We start from the raw sequence: 17,862 nt of genomic DNA on the forward strand, positions 1-17,862 counted from the left end.
TGTGTGTGTGTGTGTGTGTGTGTGTGTGTGTGTGTGTGTGTGTGTGCATGCGCGTAAGTAGAAAAAACATGTTGACTCACCCCACTTGTAGAGAAATGCCAATGTCATCCTTTTTTCTTTCATTTTGCCAAAACAGTCTATAACTTTGTCATAGAGACCAAGCTTTTAGTTTTTGTTGTTCCAAGCTAGCCTGGCTAAAATTATTTCTTGCTGGCCTTACTTCCTTTCATGGGCAATGATTAGCCATCTAGTTAACATTATCCTACTACTACACCTAGCTACACATTGATCTTCCATCCTTTCAGGCCAGATGCACAATGTTTGAATTCATGATTGGATCAGAATTCCCATTAAATCATTGGCCAGTATGGAGAATTAAGTCCAAATCCCTATCTCGGTCCATGGCTAATTTAGAAAATTGACATTTTTAGCTAACTAGCTAGCCACCAGAGGACAACAATGCAACAATTCCATTTTTTTTCTGTCAATGATGTTTGGCTTGATTGGTGTGAAGCCAAATCCAAACGGGCTTTTTTGGTGTGAATAAGTCTTATCTGTTCACACCTCCACCACACCTTAATTTCTTAGAACTCCACCCAGAACCAGAACTGTGGGAAGTAGTTTGGGGTTGGGGGTGCTGCGATTTTTTATTTTTTGGGGTGGGCCAGGACCATTCACAGTTGAGCTCACTCAGTTTAGCGCAACGCTGATGGGCTATTATTGTATACATGTTATCAGATCCTCGCTGGCTTCCCTTGCAAATCCTCGCTGGTCCAAATCCTCGCTGGCTTCCCTTGCATTCAATGCTGCAGGCATTGAACAATATCATACCCTTTTTGACCAGACAGCATCAGATAGATGGTCTACACATACAGAGACAGAGGGACAATGTTTCGCTCGCTCGGATGCTTTCTCCAGTGAGAAACACAAAGAGACAAAAGATAAAATAATGTATGTTTTTTTCTTTTTTTTCTTAGTAAAGTTTTTGGGGAAGCCTGGCTTCCATTGGAATCCATGAATACATGCCACTGCTGCTGAAAACCCTCCCACTTGCTGGCCAAAATAATTTTTGTCAAATTATTTGCAGCCTGGTCTCATAGAGTAAATGTAATTGTAAATGCTAGATACTGAAATTAGTGTGATATGTTATGTTGGTATGGTTACATAAAAGAGATGGTTACTCAAGGCAAAAAACAAAAGTACTTTTAAGTTACTTTTCAACTACTTAGCCTGTTAGCTAACCTTTCCCCTAACCTGAACCCTTTTAGCTAACCCTTCCCCTGATTTTAACCTAACTCCTAAAGACTTAACACTAACCTTAACCCCTAGCATAGTTAATGTTAGCCATCTAGCTAGAATGTGTAACATATCATACTTTTTGCATATTCATAACATATTTTGCAAATTTGTAACATATTGTAATGAAACAGCAGGGAGCAGGTCTCGAACCCTCGACCTTTGAGCCCAAGGTCCGAGGTCGACTGTGCCGCAAAAGCATGCTCGTGCAGCAGAGTCGATTTCCGCGCTTATAAACCCAGGGTCGTTACACTATTATCCGAATTGTAATTCATAACATATCATATGAAATGGCTGTTGGACTTCCACAAATGAATACATACCATATAAACGTAGTATATCATATTAAGTTAAGTGTCTCGGATTTATGCAGAGAATAATAGGAAATGTTTATAGACCAGGTTGATTTTCGGGTAATGAAAATATGTATGAACGATAAAAACAAGTTTGGATAGCCTTTACTCTTGAAATATGTTGATGAATTAAGAATACAGTGTCACGCCCTGATCTGTTTCACCTGTCCCTGTGATTGTCTCCACCCCCTCCAGGTGTCGCTTATTTTCCCCAGTGTATTTACCCCTGTGTCAGTTTGACTTGTATGTTTTCCAACAGTTTTCCCCTTTCTCCTGCTTTTTGCTTTTCTCCTTTTTTTGTGGCAGGGCATTTCAACCCTGCCACAAAAGGGCCAGCTGACATCATGTCGGTGATTCTCTCGTTAACACAGGTGTGAGTGTTGACGAGGACAAGGCTGGAGATCACTCTGTCATCATGATTGAGTTCGAATAACAGACTGGAAGCTTCAAAATGAGGGTGCTGCTTGGAATCATTGTTCTTCCTCTGTCATCCATGGTTACCTGCAAGGAAACACGTGCCGTCATCATTGCTTTGAACAAAAAGGGCTTCACAGGCAAGGATATTGCTGCCAGTAAGATTGCACCTAAATCAACCATTCATCGAATCATCAAGAACTTCAGAGCGGTTCAAATGTTGTCTCCTAAAGTTGATTCAGCTGCGGGATCGGGGCACCACCAGAACAGAGCTTGCTCAGGAATGGCAGCAGGCAGGTGAGTGCATCTGCACGCACAGTGAAGCGAAGACTTTTGGAGGATGGCCTGATGTCAAGAAGGGCAGCAAAGAAACCACTTCTCTCCAGGAAAAACGTCAGGGACAGACTGATATTCTGCAAAAGGTGCAGGGATTGGACTGCTGAGGACTGGGGTGAAGTCATTTTCTTTGATGAATCCCCTTTCCGATTGTTTGGGGCATCCGGAAAAAAGCTTGTCCGGAGAAGACAAGGTGAGCGCTACCATCAGTCCTGTGTCATGCCAACAGTAAAGCATCCTGAGACCGTTCATGTGTGGGGTTGCTTCTCAGCCAAGGGAGTGGGCTCACTCACAATTTTGCCTAAGAACACAGCCATGAATAAAAAATGGTACCAACACATCCTTCGAGAGCAACTTCTCCCAACCATCCAGGAACAGTTTGGTGACAAACAATGCATTTTCCAGCATGATGGAGCACCTTGCCATAAGGCAAAAGTGATAACTAAGTGGCTCGGGAACAAAACATCGATATTTTGGGTCCATGGCCAGGAAACTCCCCAGACCTTAATCCCATTGAGAACTTGTGGTCAATCCCCAAGAGGCAGGTGGACAAACAAAAACCCACAAATTCAGACAAACTCCAAGCATTGATTATGCAAGAATGGGCTGCCATCAGTCAGGATGTGGCCAAGAAGTTAATTGACAGCATACCAGGGCGGCTTGCAGAGGTTTTGATAAAAAAGGGTCAACATTGCAAATATTGACTCTTCGCATCAACTTCATGTAATTGTCAATAAAAGCCTTTGACACTTAAGCAATGCTTGTAATTATACTTCAGTGTTCCATGGTAACATCTGACAAAAAATATCGAAATACACTGAAGCAGCAAACTTTGAAAATTAATATATGTAATTCTCAAAACTTTTGGCTACGACTGTACATGTACAAATTACCTTGACTAACCAATAGCACCGCACAACTCGGTACCGGTACCCCCTGTACATAGCCTTTCTACAATTTATCTTCTTAAAATGTGATTTTAAACCTAACCAGAACTTTAACCATAATCTCAACCACACTGCTTAATTTATGCCTAAAGGCCAAAAATATCATTTTGGTTTTCATACATTTTTAGGATATACTTTGACTTTGTGGCTGTGCTATCTAGTGGAAACAAAATAAAACCTCTCGTTTTATTTTTCTCGCTTGGCCACTTCCTGTTTGGGGGCCTTATTTTATTTACGTCATTGTTATGCGACCACTGGCTTTAAGCTAGCGAAAACGTTAGCTAAATGGTCGAAAATACTACCTTCTATTGGTAAATAATATATTATACACATAACTTTATTTGCCATATGAGCGGCGTTATCCATCTTTGTAGAAAGGTGTTGATATGTTTGCATTTGGTAGAAAACTGTGACGTGCAGCTAGCTACCTTGCTAGGCTATAGCTAACGTTAGCAAACTAGCATTCAGTGAAACTTAAACGGTTAAACGTTTCCTTAGTTTTTACCAATTGGTGTTTCTGATGTATTCGATCTCTAATAATTGCATGTTAGTTAAATACGTATTAAATAGTTGGTTTACGAGCACGTGCGCGACAAAGCTGCACTCCACCTTTGCAAGTCTAACCAATCAATCACTCATTGGCTCTTATTATTGGACGTTGCAAAAAGAAAGTGTTTATTATTAGTCCTGTTACTGTTGCAGAATGAGTTAGGCAATGACCAGTGGTGGAAAAAGTATCCAATTGTCATACGTGAGTAAAAGTAAAGATACGTTAACAGAAAATGACAAGTAAAAGTGAGTCACCCAGTAAAATACTACTAGAGTGAAAGTATCAAAAGTAAATGTAATTACTAAAATATACTTTAAGTATCAAAAGTATGAATAATTAAAAATTCCTTATATTAAGCAAACCAGGTGGCACAATTTTCTTGTTTTCAAAATTAAATTAAGTGTTTTGTGAGTCTGCCAGATCAGAGGCAGTAGGGATGACCAGGGTTGTTCTCTTGTGAATTTGACCATTTTATGTCTCGCTAAGCATTCAGAATGTAAGAAGTACTTTTGGGTGTCAGGGAAAATGTATGAAGGAAAAATGATTTTATAGTGAAGTTTTGTAGTGAAGTTAAAGTAAAAGTTGTCAAAAATGTAAAAAGTGAAGTACATATTCCCCCCCACAACTATTTAAGTACCCCCCCCCCCCTTTGTATCTTCTCATAGTTGGGCTCTAGGCTGTCAGTGACACTGACAGGGAGGGATGAGGATACGGCTGCAGGGCTTAGGCCATGCCGCCAGCCTCCTCACCGAGCTCAATCACTGCCGTCTCTCCCGCCTCTTCTGTGATGTCACCCTCCAGGTGGGGAGCCGCTCCTTCACAGTGCACCGTGCGGTGCTCGCCTGCGCTGGGACACACTTCCGTAGCCTGTTCTCAGGTAGGGGGAAACAGATCGGAACCTCTGGAGCCGGAGCTACGACAACGTACTCTCTGGACTTTGTGTCCCCGGTCAACTTTGAGAAGGTGCTGACGTTCATCTACACCGGAGAGATCTTCACAGACCTGATAGATGTAGGGGTGCTGTATGAGCTGGCAGAGAGACTGGGGGTGAGAGAGCTGGTGAGAGCCTGTCACACTACCTTCCCTGACCTGCAGCAGCTGGGCTCAGGGTCTGCAGACTGTGTGGCGGATGGAGACCTGGACTCTGACATGGTTGCTGCTGCAGCTGGGTCACCAATGTGTTCGTCGTCTGCCGCATCTTCTTCCTCTCTGTGTTCATCTGCTGGTCCCTCTGCTGCTCCTACCCCGGCGTCAGCACCATCACCTCTCCCTCTCCCCCAGGGCAGCAGGGTGGCCAGGCTGGGCCGGGGTGGTGGACACACAGCCACCCTGTCCCTGCCTCTCAAAGCAGAGGATGAGCAGTCTCACCTGGGCTATGGACAGATTGCCGAAGACAAACAGATACAGCTGTCTGGAGATCAGCAGAGTTCAGTAGGTAGTCTCTCCACTGTAGCTGTTGGGGCCACCCCAGGACTTCTCCTTCCCTTGCAGCTGAAGACTGAGGAGGGCGTGGAGGTGGTGATGGGAGAAATGGTTGGTAACAGTGAGGAGGAACAGATGGTAGCTAGTGGGAGTAGAGCTGGTTCTCCAACTCCATGTGTGTCTGACGCCTGCTCCTTCCCTGACTCGTCAGCCCAGCTGGGAAGGGTGGTCTGTGGGGTAGAGGCTCCCTGCGCCCCCTCCTCCTTTAGAGACCCCCTGGACAGTCTGCAGTTGGGGGGGGTGGGTGGGCTTCGCTCTGGTCACACAGAGGTGACAGGGGTCATCTTCGAAGGGAAGGAGAATGAAGAAGATAATGAGGAAGAGAGAGAGCAGCTGCAGGGAGACGAAGAAGTCACTGACGGAGGAGAGGACCAGTGGAGACCCCTGGCTGAAGATGTCATTGAGCTGAGCGATGATGAGAATTACATGGAGGAGGAAGAAGATGAGGACTTTGTGTGTGTGGAGAATGGAGCAGTGCTTGGCGGAGAGGGAGTGGACCCTGGCCAGTTGTCGGGTATGGTGGAGTGTAAAGCCTGTGGGATGGAACTGTTAACAGACTCTGCTGCACTGGGGGCCCACGCAGAGACCCACCTCACTGAGACAGGGACCTGCAGGGTGTGTGGGGCATCTTTCCCCGGGGACCGCGGGGCCAGCATCACCCACGCCCTGTCCCATGTGGTGTTCTCCTGTGACATGTGTCATCTCCAGTTCTGCAGCCAGGCCAAGCTGGTACGCCACAGACGCCAGGCGGCTGCTCGGTACACCCTCCCCAGTCAGCTCCACACCGCCACCCAGGGGCACAATGGGGAGCTGCAGTGTGCCATCTGTAACATAACCCTCACCAAGGATTTCCAGGTCAGTGTGGTTTGATTTGCTTCATTTTTCCTGGGTGATTTGGCACGTGTTTTGGCTAATGGCCATGGTGAAATATAGACTGACATCGCTCAAATAAATTCACTGAACTCAAGAGTACACCTATTGCATTGTAGTGGCTAAGACACCTGAAGATGTGTGTTGTCCCTCCTTGTATTGTTGACATATCGTATTGTCTCTCTCCTGCAACCAGGTCATCAGGGATCACCTGCTGAGTCACGTGTCTATCCAGTCACTGAGCTGTGGTGTGTGCCTGTTACCCCAGCCCTCCTTGTGTGCCCTGCTGTGGCACGCCCTCACCCACCTCTCCCTGCCAGTCTACTCCTGCCCCCTCTGTGCCTGCGGCTTCCTGGATCGCCCTCTGCTGGACAGACACATGGCCCTGCATGCCGAGGAGGCAGAAACTGACAGAGAGGCCATGAGGGCTCATAAAGCAGCCGGGGCAGAGGGAGAGGAGGAGCTTCGTTGCTTCTTATGCCCACAGACCTTCCGCTCTGGCACAGCCTTCCCACTCTGGCGAGTTCACCTACCACCTGCGCATTCACACTGGGGAGAAGCCGTACCAGTGCAAGGTGTGCCTGAGGTTCTTCCGAGGCCGCTCCACCATGATCTGCCACCTGAAGACCCACGCCGGGGCGCTCATGTACCGCTGCACTGTCTGCGGCCTGTATTTCTCCACACTCAAGCTGGTGTCCTCCCACATGGAGATCCACAAGGACCACCTGCCTCCAGACTTCAACATAGAGCAGACCTTCATGTACAATGACCACTCCAAAGAAACCCTCCCCGCCCTGGACACCTGATCAGCTACTCCTCTGGTGTCCTTCTGCCTTCATCTCGCTTTCACTTTTATTTCCCACGTCTTTATTTGTCTTTGAGCTGTTCTGTCATGCTCCTCCTCTTCTCTCTCTCTCTCTCTCTCTCTTTCTCTCTGGTTGTGAGCCTTATCTATAGACTTGTAGAATGCATTTAACTTGTTTTATGTCTGTGTTTGAGATGGTGTTTGGATGGAAGAGACCTGTTTTGTAGCATAGCGTAACAGACATCTTCCTTGGAAGTAGTTTAGCCACTTGATGGCAGTGTATGCACTGTTGTCTATGGAAGGACTTATTACCGTTTACTGTGTGCAAGCTGTCTTCAAGTCAGTTGGCTTTTCCTAAATTGCAGTCAAACATTTTCCTAAGTGTACTATTACTCTTCTGTACAAAAAGTGTTGTTTTTCTGTCAGTTAAGCACCATGTATTCATTTATATATGAAACACATGATGGACCGTCTGTGTCTGTCTGAGTGAAACACCATATTTACCACTGTGCACCAAGCGTTAAAGGCCCAGTGCAGTCAAAAACGTGATTTCCCTGTGTTTTATATATATTTCCACATCATGTGGTTGGAATAATACTGTGAAATTGGGACAATTATGGTTGTGAAAAGACGACCTGAAATTCCAGCCTGTTTTAGTGGGATGGAGTTTTTGCCTGCCTGGTGACATCACCAGACGGTAAATTACTTAATAGACCAATAAGAAAAAGTTCCAAACCTCTCTGCCAATTACTTGCTACTTTTCAGTGTTCCCCTCAGACAGTCCTAGCAAAGTTATTGCTTGCGAAATTGTTCTTTGCTAAGAAGCTATTTTAGTTTATTTTTTACCATTTTAATTGAAAATAATCACAGTAAGTTACTTCATTGTTACCCAGAAATGATTTGATATTGAGATAAAAAAAAACAGCTGCATTGGACCAGTAAGTGTACCTGAGCAGTCATACTGTACTTTGCAACCAATGAATGTGGCCTTAATGTATCAGTTCCCTTGGAAACCATTTAGGTATGTTTTCCTCCAAGCATTTTACTTCTTTAGTGATAGACTATTTATAATGCAAACATGATACTGTGGTTCATGTAGACTGTATGTATTAGTGATCAGATGATATGAACTAAACAAACATGATACTGTGGTTCATGTAGACTGTATGTATTAGTGATCAGATGATATGAACAAAACAAACATGAGACTGTGGTTCATGTAGACAATGTATTAGTGATCGGATGATATGAACAAAACAAACATGATACTGTGGTTCATGTTGACTGTATGTATTAGTGATCAGATGATATGAACTAAACAAATGGTGGCTTCCAGCATTTCAAAAGCACCACATTATGCTCTGTAGACTTGCATACTTTGGATTCGATGTTTAAACGTAACTCGTATTTGTGTTCTATTTGGTGTCTTACCTCATTATGAAACGTTTTATTCGATTAATGCTGTTTTTTAATTGTAATTTGTATGTACTTTTTTAGTGCAAATTATGAACGTTTTCCATTATCTATACTGAACAAAAATATAAATGCAACATGTAAAGTGTTGGTCCCATGAAATAAAAGGTCCCAGAAATGTTCCATACTCACAAAAAGCTTATTTTTCTCAGATTTTGTGCACAAATATGTTTACATCCCTGTTGGTGAGCATTTCTCTTTTGCCAAGATCATCTGTCCAACTGACAGGTGTGGTATATCAAGAAGCTGATTAAACATCATGATCATTACACAGCTGCACCTTGTTGGGGACAATAAAAGGCCACTCTAAAATGTGCATTTTTGTCACACAACACAATGCCACAAAGTTTTGAGGGAGTGCAATTGGCATGCTGACTGCAGGAATGTCCAGTAGAGCTGTTGCCATAGAATTTAATGTTCATTTCGCTACCATAAACTGCCTCCAACATCGTTTTAGAGAATTTGGCAGTACGTCCAATCGGCCACAGAACCGCAGACTACGTGTAACTACGCCAAACCAGAATCTCCACATCTGGCTTCTTCCCCTGCGGGATCGTCTGAGACCAGCCACCCGGACAGCTGATGGAACTGTGGGTTTGCACAATCGAAGAATTTCTGCACAAACTGTCAGAAACTGTCTCAGGGAAGCTCATCTGCGTGCTTGTCATCCTCACCAGGGTCTTGACCTGACTGCAGTTTGGCGTCGTAACCGACTTCAGTGGACAAATGCTCACCTTTGATGGCCACTCTGTTCACAGTGTGAACAGAGTGCCCCATGGTGGCGGTGGGGTTATGGTATGTGCAGGCAGGCATAAGCTATGGATAATGAACAACAGCATTTTTATTTTATCGTTGACATTTTGAATGCACAGAGATACCGTAATGAGAACCTGAGGCCAATTGTCGTGCCATTCATCCGCCGCCATCACCTCATGTTTCAGCATGCTCATTTACATGTCACCAATTGAGCATGTTTGGGATGCTCTGGATTGATGTGTACAACAGCGTGTTCCAGTTCCCGCCAATATCCAGCAACTTCGCACAGCCATTGAAGAGTGGGACAACATTCCACAGGCCACAAATGACAGCCTGATCAACTCTTTTTAAACTTTTTTTTAAAGGTATCTATGACCAACAGACGCATGTCTGTATTCCCAGTCATGTGAAATCCATAGATTAGGGCCTAATGAATTTATTTAATTTGACTGATTTCCTTATATGAACTGTAACTCGGTCAAATCTTTGACATTGTTGTATATTGCATTTATATTTGTGTTCAGTGTCGTTTCTTGTTCTGTAAAGAATAAAGTAAACGGAAAAATGTTTTGAGAATCCCATTATCTTGCAACTTTTAGACCTAGGCTTGATTCTTCTTCTTTGCATTTAATATGTTATGATGTCCACCACCACAGAATACTACCTTCGTCATCACATTTTAATGATGCAACTGCAGTTATGCACAATTGAAAGCATTTATCTAGTTCCTGCCTCAGGGATAGGTGACCTTTGAAAAGGGAACCCTGTTCTGCTCTAGGTAGGCTGCTTCCTCCCATTGTGCCATATGCGGAGTGACACCTATGTCTTTCCTCCCTCCACTGATCATCATGTCAACATCATTAAACCAAGGGACCTTTCCCTCTGGACTTCCCAGTGAAAGCAAACACAAGGCCAGTATTCAACTAAAAGAATTTGGATTTTGTGTATTTATTACCACACAATAAAAAGTAATTCCATTTGGGGTTAGTTTCCCAGACACAGAATATGCCCAGTCCTGGACTAAAGAGCAAGCTCAGTGGAGAATCTCCTTTGGGATAGCAGGATACCAACCCATATAGTAATACTATGAGATGTTCATAGGGTTGTCCCTATTGAGAAGTCATCAAAAGGACACACTTTTGACTTTAATAATACACAATCATTCTGTTTGAAATACTTTTATTGAATGTAACAGGTGACATCATTCAGCATCCAACACATTTACAAATTCAGTAGCTTTAAAAATATATAGTCAAATACAATCAGAACATTTGTTAAATATGGATGTCACTGTGTGGAAATTAAGATGTGTATATATGTTTGTGTAATCAAAATTGTTTAACATTTATCCGTTACAGTTCAACATTTTTACAAAGTTTTTTTATGCTCAGTAGTTATAAGGATCAATCTTATCTGTGTTGCACAGAGGAAAATGTTTGTTTGCGAGGAAGCATTCCTCTTCACCCTGTGACGTAATGACTGCAATTCTGTCCTCCAGAAGTTCCTAGACATTGGTGCCATAAGTTCCTGTGGGAGTTTAAAGATGGAAAGAAATCTGTAAATGTTTCCTTCCTTCCTCTGTTTACAACATTGATGGGCTGAAAAACTGGATGATGAGAAAAATGGGAGACAGTTTATGAGAGGGACACTGAGTGTTTGTCAGCCTATAATTTACATGACTATTGCTTAGTGACCAAGGCTGCATCCCTAATCTCCACACTTCTCCAAAAGTGCGCACTTGCACACTCCCTGTCTTGGATTTAACAATGATGGAAACTCCCTCCAGGCAATGCTTACACTAATCAAATGCTTAAAAATCCATGACAGGGAGTGTGCAAGTGCAACCTTTGGAAGTAGGGTGGACAATCTGGACTCAAGTCATAAACAGCAGAGACTATTAGGAGGCTTTGTGTCTTGTGCCCTGTCTTTTAGCCTGTGAAAGCAGCACACGCTTCAGTAACAGTTCTGAAGTGATTTTTTTCCTTTCCTCCATTGTCCTTCAGTGATGATGGCTAGTTAAGTCTCAATGTGACACTGTGATGCTTCCTTTTTCTACGAGGCAGCAACGTCAGAATGGCTGGTACTCATGTTGCTAAGCTTGCGTTCCTTCTTCCCTGTGCCTGGTCCTCCTGCTTTGGGTGCAGTTTCTTGGGGATTCAACCCGCCTGGGTCCTCCCTGGGTGTATAGTGGACCACAGCATTGATAAGGTTGTTGCGGAAGCTCTTGCTGAGAAAGTTGTAGAGGACTGGGTTGGCGATGCAATGGAAGAGGGACAGGCACTGGACCACACTGAAGGAGAAGTAGAGCACCTCCACTGTGTTGCAGCTGAATATGTGAGGGTCCAGATCATCCACCATTATAAGGAACATAACCATGTGGTACGGCAGCCAGCAGAGGACAAACACAAGGGAGTACACATGCACCAGCCACACATCCCGTCTTCCCTGCACATCTGGAGCGGAGCGCACTGCCCGGGCGATCAGCACGTTACAGGTGACGATGATGGAGACCGGGACCAGGAACTGGAAGATGAGGCAGAGGAAGGATATGGAGACGAACCACTCAACGTAGTCTGGCAGCATGTAGCAGCCGGGCTCGTCCCACTCCAGCAGGTCCACGTGGAAGTTCTCCAGCAGAGCCAGGAACAGGGAGAAGAACCACAGAGCACCACAGAGCAGCCAGCGGCGACGCCTGGCCACGGGGAAGCAGGCCGGAGACGAGGGCCTGGACAGGGACAGGTAGCGCTCCAGGGTCATGAAGGCCAGGAAGAAGGAGCTGCTGTAGAAGTTGACTGTGTAGATGAGGTGGGTGGCTTTACACAGGAAGCGGCCCCACAGCCACACCTTGTCCATTGTGACCTCCAGCATGAAGAAGGGCATCATCAGAACCACCATCAGGTCCGACAGGCTCACGTTGATGACACAGAACAAGACGCCGTTGGCCGAGTGGCGCCGGCGCCAGTTGACCCACACCACCAAGGTGTTCTCAGCCAGCCCAACCATGAACAGCAGCAGGTAGAGAAGGAACAGGGCGATCTGCCGATAGTCCTTATCCAGACTGATGGTGCACTCGTAGACGAACCACGGTGTGCCATTTAAGAAATTAAACGAGGAGTTGTGGAAGTCGTGTTCGTTCATGGTCTGTTGAATGCAGAGGAAATTGTTAGCTGTGTTAGGAGTTTAGTATTGGGCTGATCAGTTAATAGTCCAACGTTACATAACGTAAGCAGTGGAGGACATGGATTGTTCAAACATGGATTTCTGGCTTGTTTATGAGTTTACTAATGTAGCCTACAAAGATGAGATGTGAGAAGCATTTCTCGCCATAGAATTGTCATGAATCATTTTTAAATCTACAGTGCCTTCAGAAAGTATTCATACCCCTTGACTTATTAGACATTTTGTCGTGTTACAGCCTTAATTGTCACCCATCTACAAACAATATCCCATCATGACAAAGTGAAAACATGTTTTTAGAAATGTTTGCAAATTCTTTGAAAATGAAATACAGAAATATCTCATTTACATAAGTATTTACACAGCTGTCTCAATACTTTGTAGAATGACCTTTGGCAGTGATTACAGCTGTGAGTCTTTCTGGGGATGTCTCTTTTCAAGAATATTTTCAAAATTCTTCAAGCTCTGTCAAATTGGTTGTTGATCACTGCTAGACAACCATTTTCCTGTCTTTCCATAGATTTTCAAGTAGATTCAAGTCAAATCAAATCAAATGGCATTGGTCGCACACAGATATTTAGCAGATGTAGAGAAATACTAAAACTTGAAACACTCAGGAGCACTCACTGACTTCTTGGTAAGAAACTCCAGTGTATATTTGTCCTTGTGTTTTAGGTTATTGTCCTGCTGAAAGGTGAATTAATTTCCCAGTGTCTGGTGGAAGGCAGACTGAACCAGGTTTTCCTCTCGGAATTTGTCTGCACTTTTAGCACCATTCTGTTTATACTTTATCCCAGTTCTTAACAATCACAACTATTCTTGAAATTATGGAGTGTGGCACTCAGTAATACGTTGTATTGGATTTTCCCCAAAACATAACACTTTGTATTCAGGACAAAAAGTGAATTGCTTTGCCACATGTTTTGCAGTATTACTCTAGTGCCTTGTTAAAAACAAGATGCATGTTTTGGAATATTTTAATTCTGTACAAGCTTCCCTTCTTTTCACTCTACAGTATCAATCAGGTTAGTATTGTGGAGTAACTAACAACGTTGTTGATCCATCCTCAGTTTTCTCCTACCACAGCTATGAAACTCTGCAACTGTTTTAAAGTCACCATTGGCCTCATGGTGAAATCCCTGAGTGGATTCCTTCCTCTCTGGAAACTGAGTTAGGAAGGTCGCCTGTGTCTTTGTAGTGAATTGGTGTATTGATACACCATCCAAAGTGTAATTAATAACTTCACCATGCTCAAAGGGATATTCAATGTCTGCTTTTTTATTTGTTTATTTTATCTACCAATAGGTGCCCTTGTTGGAAAGGCATTGAAAAACCTCCCTCTTTATGGTTAAATCTGTGTTTAAAATTCACTGCTCAACTGAGGGACCTTACAGATAATTGTATGTGTGGGGTACAGCGATGAGGTAGTCATTAAAGAAAATCATGTTAAACATTATTACTGCACACATGCACCTTATTATGTCCATGCACCTTATTATGTCCATGCACCTTATTATGTCCATGCACCTTATTATGTCCATGCACCTTATTATGTCCATGCACCTTATTATGTCCATGCACCTTGTTATGTGATTTGTTAAGCACATGTATACTCCTGAATTTATTCCGGCTTGCCATCACAAAGGGGTTAAATACTTATTGACTCAAGACATTTCAGCTTTTCATTTTAAATGTATTTGTCAAAAATTCCAAAAACATAATTACACTTTGGCATTATGGGATCCTGTGTGTCTCAAATCTAAATATAATCCAACTAAATTTGGATAAAGTAAAGAGGTGAGAATACTTTTTGAAGGCACAGTACCTGAGAAAATATCAGACACTATGGTATGCATATACTATCTTCTGTTTTCCTCTTTAGTAATCATAATAATATAGTAACAAAATGCATGAATACATTACTTTGTGTATAGTGTAATGAGAGAATGAAATAATAAACATTAATAAATATTAATAAATATTAATATTCACAAATGAAATTTTTCATATATCACTCACAAGTCTAAACTCAAATCATTGCAAATTCTACAAGAGGTGAAGAACAGGAAGAAGCAATACAGTCATACATACAGTATCCTGATGTGCTGCGAAGCGGAGTGCCTGGCAATAGATGATGGGTGGTGAGGGAAGGTCCCACAGGGCAGGCGGTTTTCTTGGTCTGCCTGCTTGGGAAGCTAGCTGTGGCTTGGAGGAGCAAGAAGACCGTACTGGCTCTGGGGTCCTGGAGAATCTGTGCTTAGTTTAGGCAGACTAGATGAAGCCTTTTCCTCCCCTTATTCATCCCCCTGTCCTGTCCCCTCAGAGCCAGAGTTGACAGGACATGGGGTGGGGCTTGGTGGTGCAGAGCAGGGCAGGAAAGCCTTGATGGCTGTGGGGCTGCCTATGTCCCAAATGGCACCCTTTCCCTCCATTTAGTGCAACATATTTTTTGCCCTGGTCAAAACTAGTGCACTAGATGGGGAGTAGGGTGCCACTGGTGTCAGTGTGACCGTGGCCCAGCGCTCCTACCTGCCAGGCTACCTGCCACCCCAACACGTAACATTAGCACATAACGTTCTGAGAACCATGTGTTTCTTAGAGCTTGGTGAGAGTGTGGTTGTCCTATTGCACAGGGTTTCCCGATGTCGGTCGTGGTCCACGTTTAGTTTTTTGCACTAGCACTAGACAGCAGATTCGAATAACCAACTCATCATCAAGCTTTGATTATTGGAATCGGCTGTGTAGTACTAGAGCAAAAACAAAAACGTGCACCCAGGACCAACTTTGGGAAACCCTGATTTTTGCATACAACCTTGGTGCAGGATACCCAGCGAGCACATATGTTTCTTAGGTGGGAATTTCAGTACTTCAGCATAACGCTTCCTACAGGTTTCCTCATGGTTCGATTTACAGTCATGTTCTCAGAACATTTAGAAAACATTCCATTCCCAATTGGCGCAGCGGGCTAAGGCACTGCATCACAGTGCTTAAGCCGTCACTACAGCCCCGTGTTCTATCCCATGCTGTGTCACAGATGGCTGTGACCGGCAGACCCATAAGGTGGTGCACAATTGGCCCAGCGTCGTCCAGGTTAGGGGAGGGTTTGGCCGGATGGGATTTCCTTGTCCCATCGCGCTCTATCGACTCCTTGTGGGGGGCCGGGAGCCTGCAAGCTGACTTCGGTAGCCAGTTGCACAATGTTTCCTCCGACACATTGGTCCAGTTGTCTTCTGAGTTAAGCGAGCAGTGTGTCAAGAAGCAGAGCAGCTTGGCAGGGTTGTGTTCGGAGGACACATGGCTCTCGACATTTGCCTCTACCGAGTCCGTATGGAAGTTGCTGCGATGAGACAAGACTGTAACTACCAATTATATCACAAAGAACAGAGGAAGGACCCAAAAATGGTTTAGACTCCAGTCTCCCAAGTCATAGACTTTTCTCTCTGCTACCTCACAACAAACGGCACCAGAGCCAAGCCATAAGACTGCTGAACAATTAATCAAATGCACCCCCCTCCACCCCTCTGTTTTTACACTGCTGCTAATCGGTGTTTATTATCTATGCATAGTCACTTTACCCCTACTTACATGTACAAATCACCTTGACTAACCTGTACCCCCGGTTGACACGGTAACGGTACCCCCTGTATATAGCCTCGTTATTGTTAATTTATTGTGTTACATTTTATTTTTTCCTTTTGTTTATTTTGTAAATATTTTCTTAACTCTATTTCTTGAACTGCATTGTTGGTTAAGTGCTTGTAAGTAAGCATTTCACTGTAAGGTCTACACCAGTTGTATTAGGCGCAAGTGACAAATACAATTTGATTTGAAATTGGGGAGAAAAAGGGGTAAAAGTACAATTTCTTCATAGTCCTCCATCTTGTTAATTGTGTTAAGTAATTCACTAATTGGCCACACCTATTTGGCCAACACACCTGAACACACTTAACAAGATAGAGGATAGAGATTGTTTTGTTGACAACGGAATGTATACAATCACGGATTACAAAGGGAAAACCAGCCACGTTGCAGACACTGACATCTTGCTCCCAGACAAGCAAAACACCTTCTTCAGCTGCTTTGAGGATCGAACGTGGCCCGCTCCCAAGGACTGTGGGCTCTCGTTCTCCGTGGCCGACTTGAGTAAGACATTTAAGCGTGTTGACCCTTGCAAGGCTGCCGGTCCAGACGGCATCCCTAGCCATGTCCTCAGAGCATGTGCAGACAATCTGGCTGGAGTGTTTACAGACATATTCAATCTCTCCCTATCCCAGTCTATTGTCCCCACTTGCTTCAAGATGTCCACCCTTGTTCCTGTACCGAAGAAAGCAAAGGTAACTGAACTAAATTACTATTGCCCTGCAGCACTCACTTCTGTCATCATGAAAGTGCTTTGAGAGGCTATTTAAGGATCATATCACCTCTACCTTACCTGACACCTTAGACCCACTTCAATTTGCTTAATGCCCCAATAGATCCACAGACAATGCAATTGCCATTGCACTGCATACTGCCCTATCCCGCCTGGACAAAAGGAATACCTATGTAAGTATGCTGTTCATTGACTACAAGCTCACCATCAAGCTCGGGGCCCTGGGTCTGAACCCCGCCCTGTGAAACTCAGTCCTGGACTTCCTGATGGGCTGCCCCAAGGTGGTGAAGGTAGGAAACAACACCTTCACTTAACTGATCCTAAACACAGGGGCCCCACAAGGGTGTGTGCTTAGCCCCCTCCTGTACTCCCTGTTCACCCATGACCACATGACCATTCACGCCTCCAACTCAATCATCAAGTTTGCAGAACACACAACCATCGTAGGCCTGATTACCAACACTGACAAGACAGCCTACAGGGAGGAGGTGAGGGCCCTGGCGGAGTGGTGCCAGGAAAAAAAAAAAAAAAACAGCTTCTATCTCAAGGCCATCAGACTGTTAATTAGCCATCACTAGCCGGCTACCACCCGGTTACTCAACCCTGCAAATTAGAGGCTGCTACCCTATATACATAGACTTACAATCACTGGCTACTTAATGGAACACTAGTCACTTTAATCATGTTTACATACTGCTTTACTCCTTTCATATGTATAATGTCACGCCCTGACCTTAGAGAGCCTTCTTATGTCTCTATTTGGTTTGTTCAGGGTGTGATTTGGGTGGGCATTCTATGTTCTTTTATCTAGGTTTTGTGTTTCTATGTTTTGGCCGGGTATGGTTCTCAATCAGGGACAGCTGTCTATCGTTGTCTCTGATTGGGAATCATACTTAGGCAGCCTGTTTTGCCACCTTAGTTTGTGGGATGTTGTTTTTTTGCCTATGAAACGTGACGTTCGTTGTTCTTTTATTGTTTTGTTTGGAGTTCGGAATTAATAAAGAATCATGAACATGTACCACGCTGCACCT

General features: G+C 44.0%; 2 protein-coding genes across 2 annotated transcripts; one reads left to right on the forward strand and one right to left on the reverse strand.

The window, feature by feature from the left end:
* Positions 1-3,566: 3,566 nt before the first annotated feature.
* Positions 3,567-9,702, forward strand: LOC135528435 (zinc finger and BTB domain-containing protein 39-like). Its single transcript, XM_064957513.1, is given in 4 exon segments — positions 3,567-3,657; positions 4,562-6,233; positions 6,445-6,753; positions 6,755-9,702. Coding segments are annotated over 3 exon segments (2,244 nt in total). The 5' UTR covers positions 3,567-3,657; positions 4,562-4,598; the 3' UTR covers positions 7,055-9,702.
* Positions 9,703-10,444: 742 nt separating this feature from the next.
* On the reverse strand, positions 10,445-14,762 carry gpr182 (G protein-coupled receptor 182). Its single transcript, XM_064957514.1, has 2 exons — positions 14,551-14,762; positions 10,445-12,423 (listed from the first exon to the last, which is right to left on the reverse strand). Exon 2 carries the CDS (start codon positions 12,418-12,420, stop codon positions 11,335-11,337), a length of 1,086 nt encoding a protein of 361 aa, XP_064813586.1. The 5' UTR covers positions 12,421-12,423; positions 14,551-14,762; the 3' UTR covers positions 10,445-11,334.
* Positions 14,763-17,862: the final 3,100 nt, after the last annotated feature.

This window comes from Oncorhynchus masou, chromosome 33 (assembly GCF_036934945.1).
Source record: "Oncorhynchus masou masou isolate Uvic2021 chromosome 33, UVic_Omas_1.1, whole genome shotgun sequence".
Lineage (NCBI taxonomy): Eukaryota > Metazoa > Chordata > Actinopteri > Salmoniformes > Salmonidae > Oncorhynchus > Oncorhynchus masou.

What these genes read in the sequence shown, in the direction of transcription:
- gpr182 (XM_064957514.1), bottom strand. Translation starts at nt 12,420, where the DNA reads ATGAACGAACACGACTTCCACAACTCCTCGTTTAATTTCTTAAATGGC.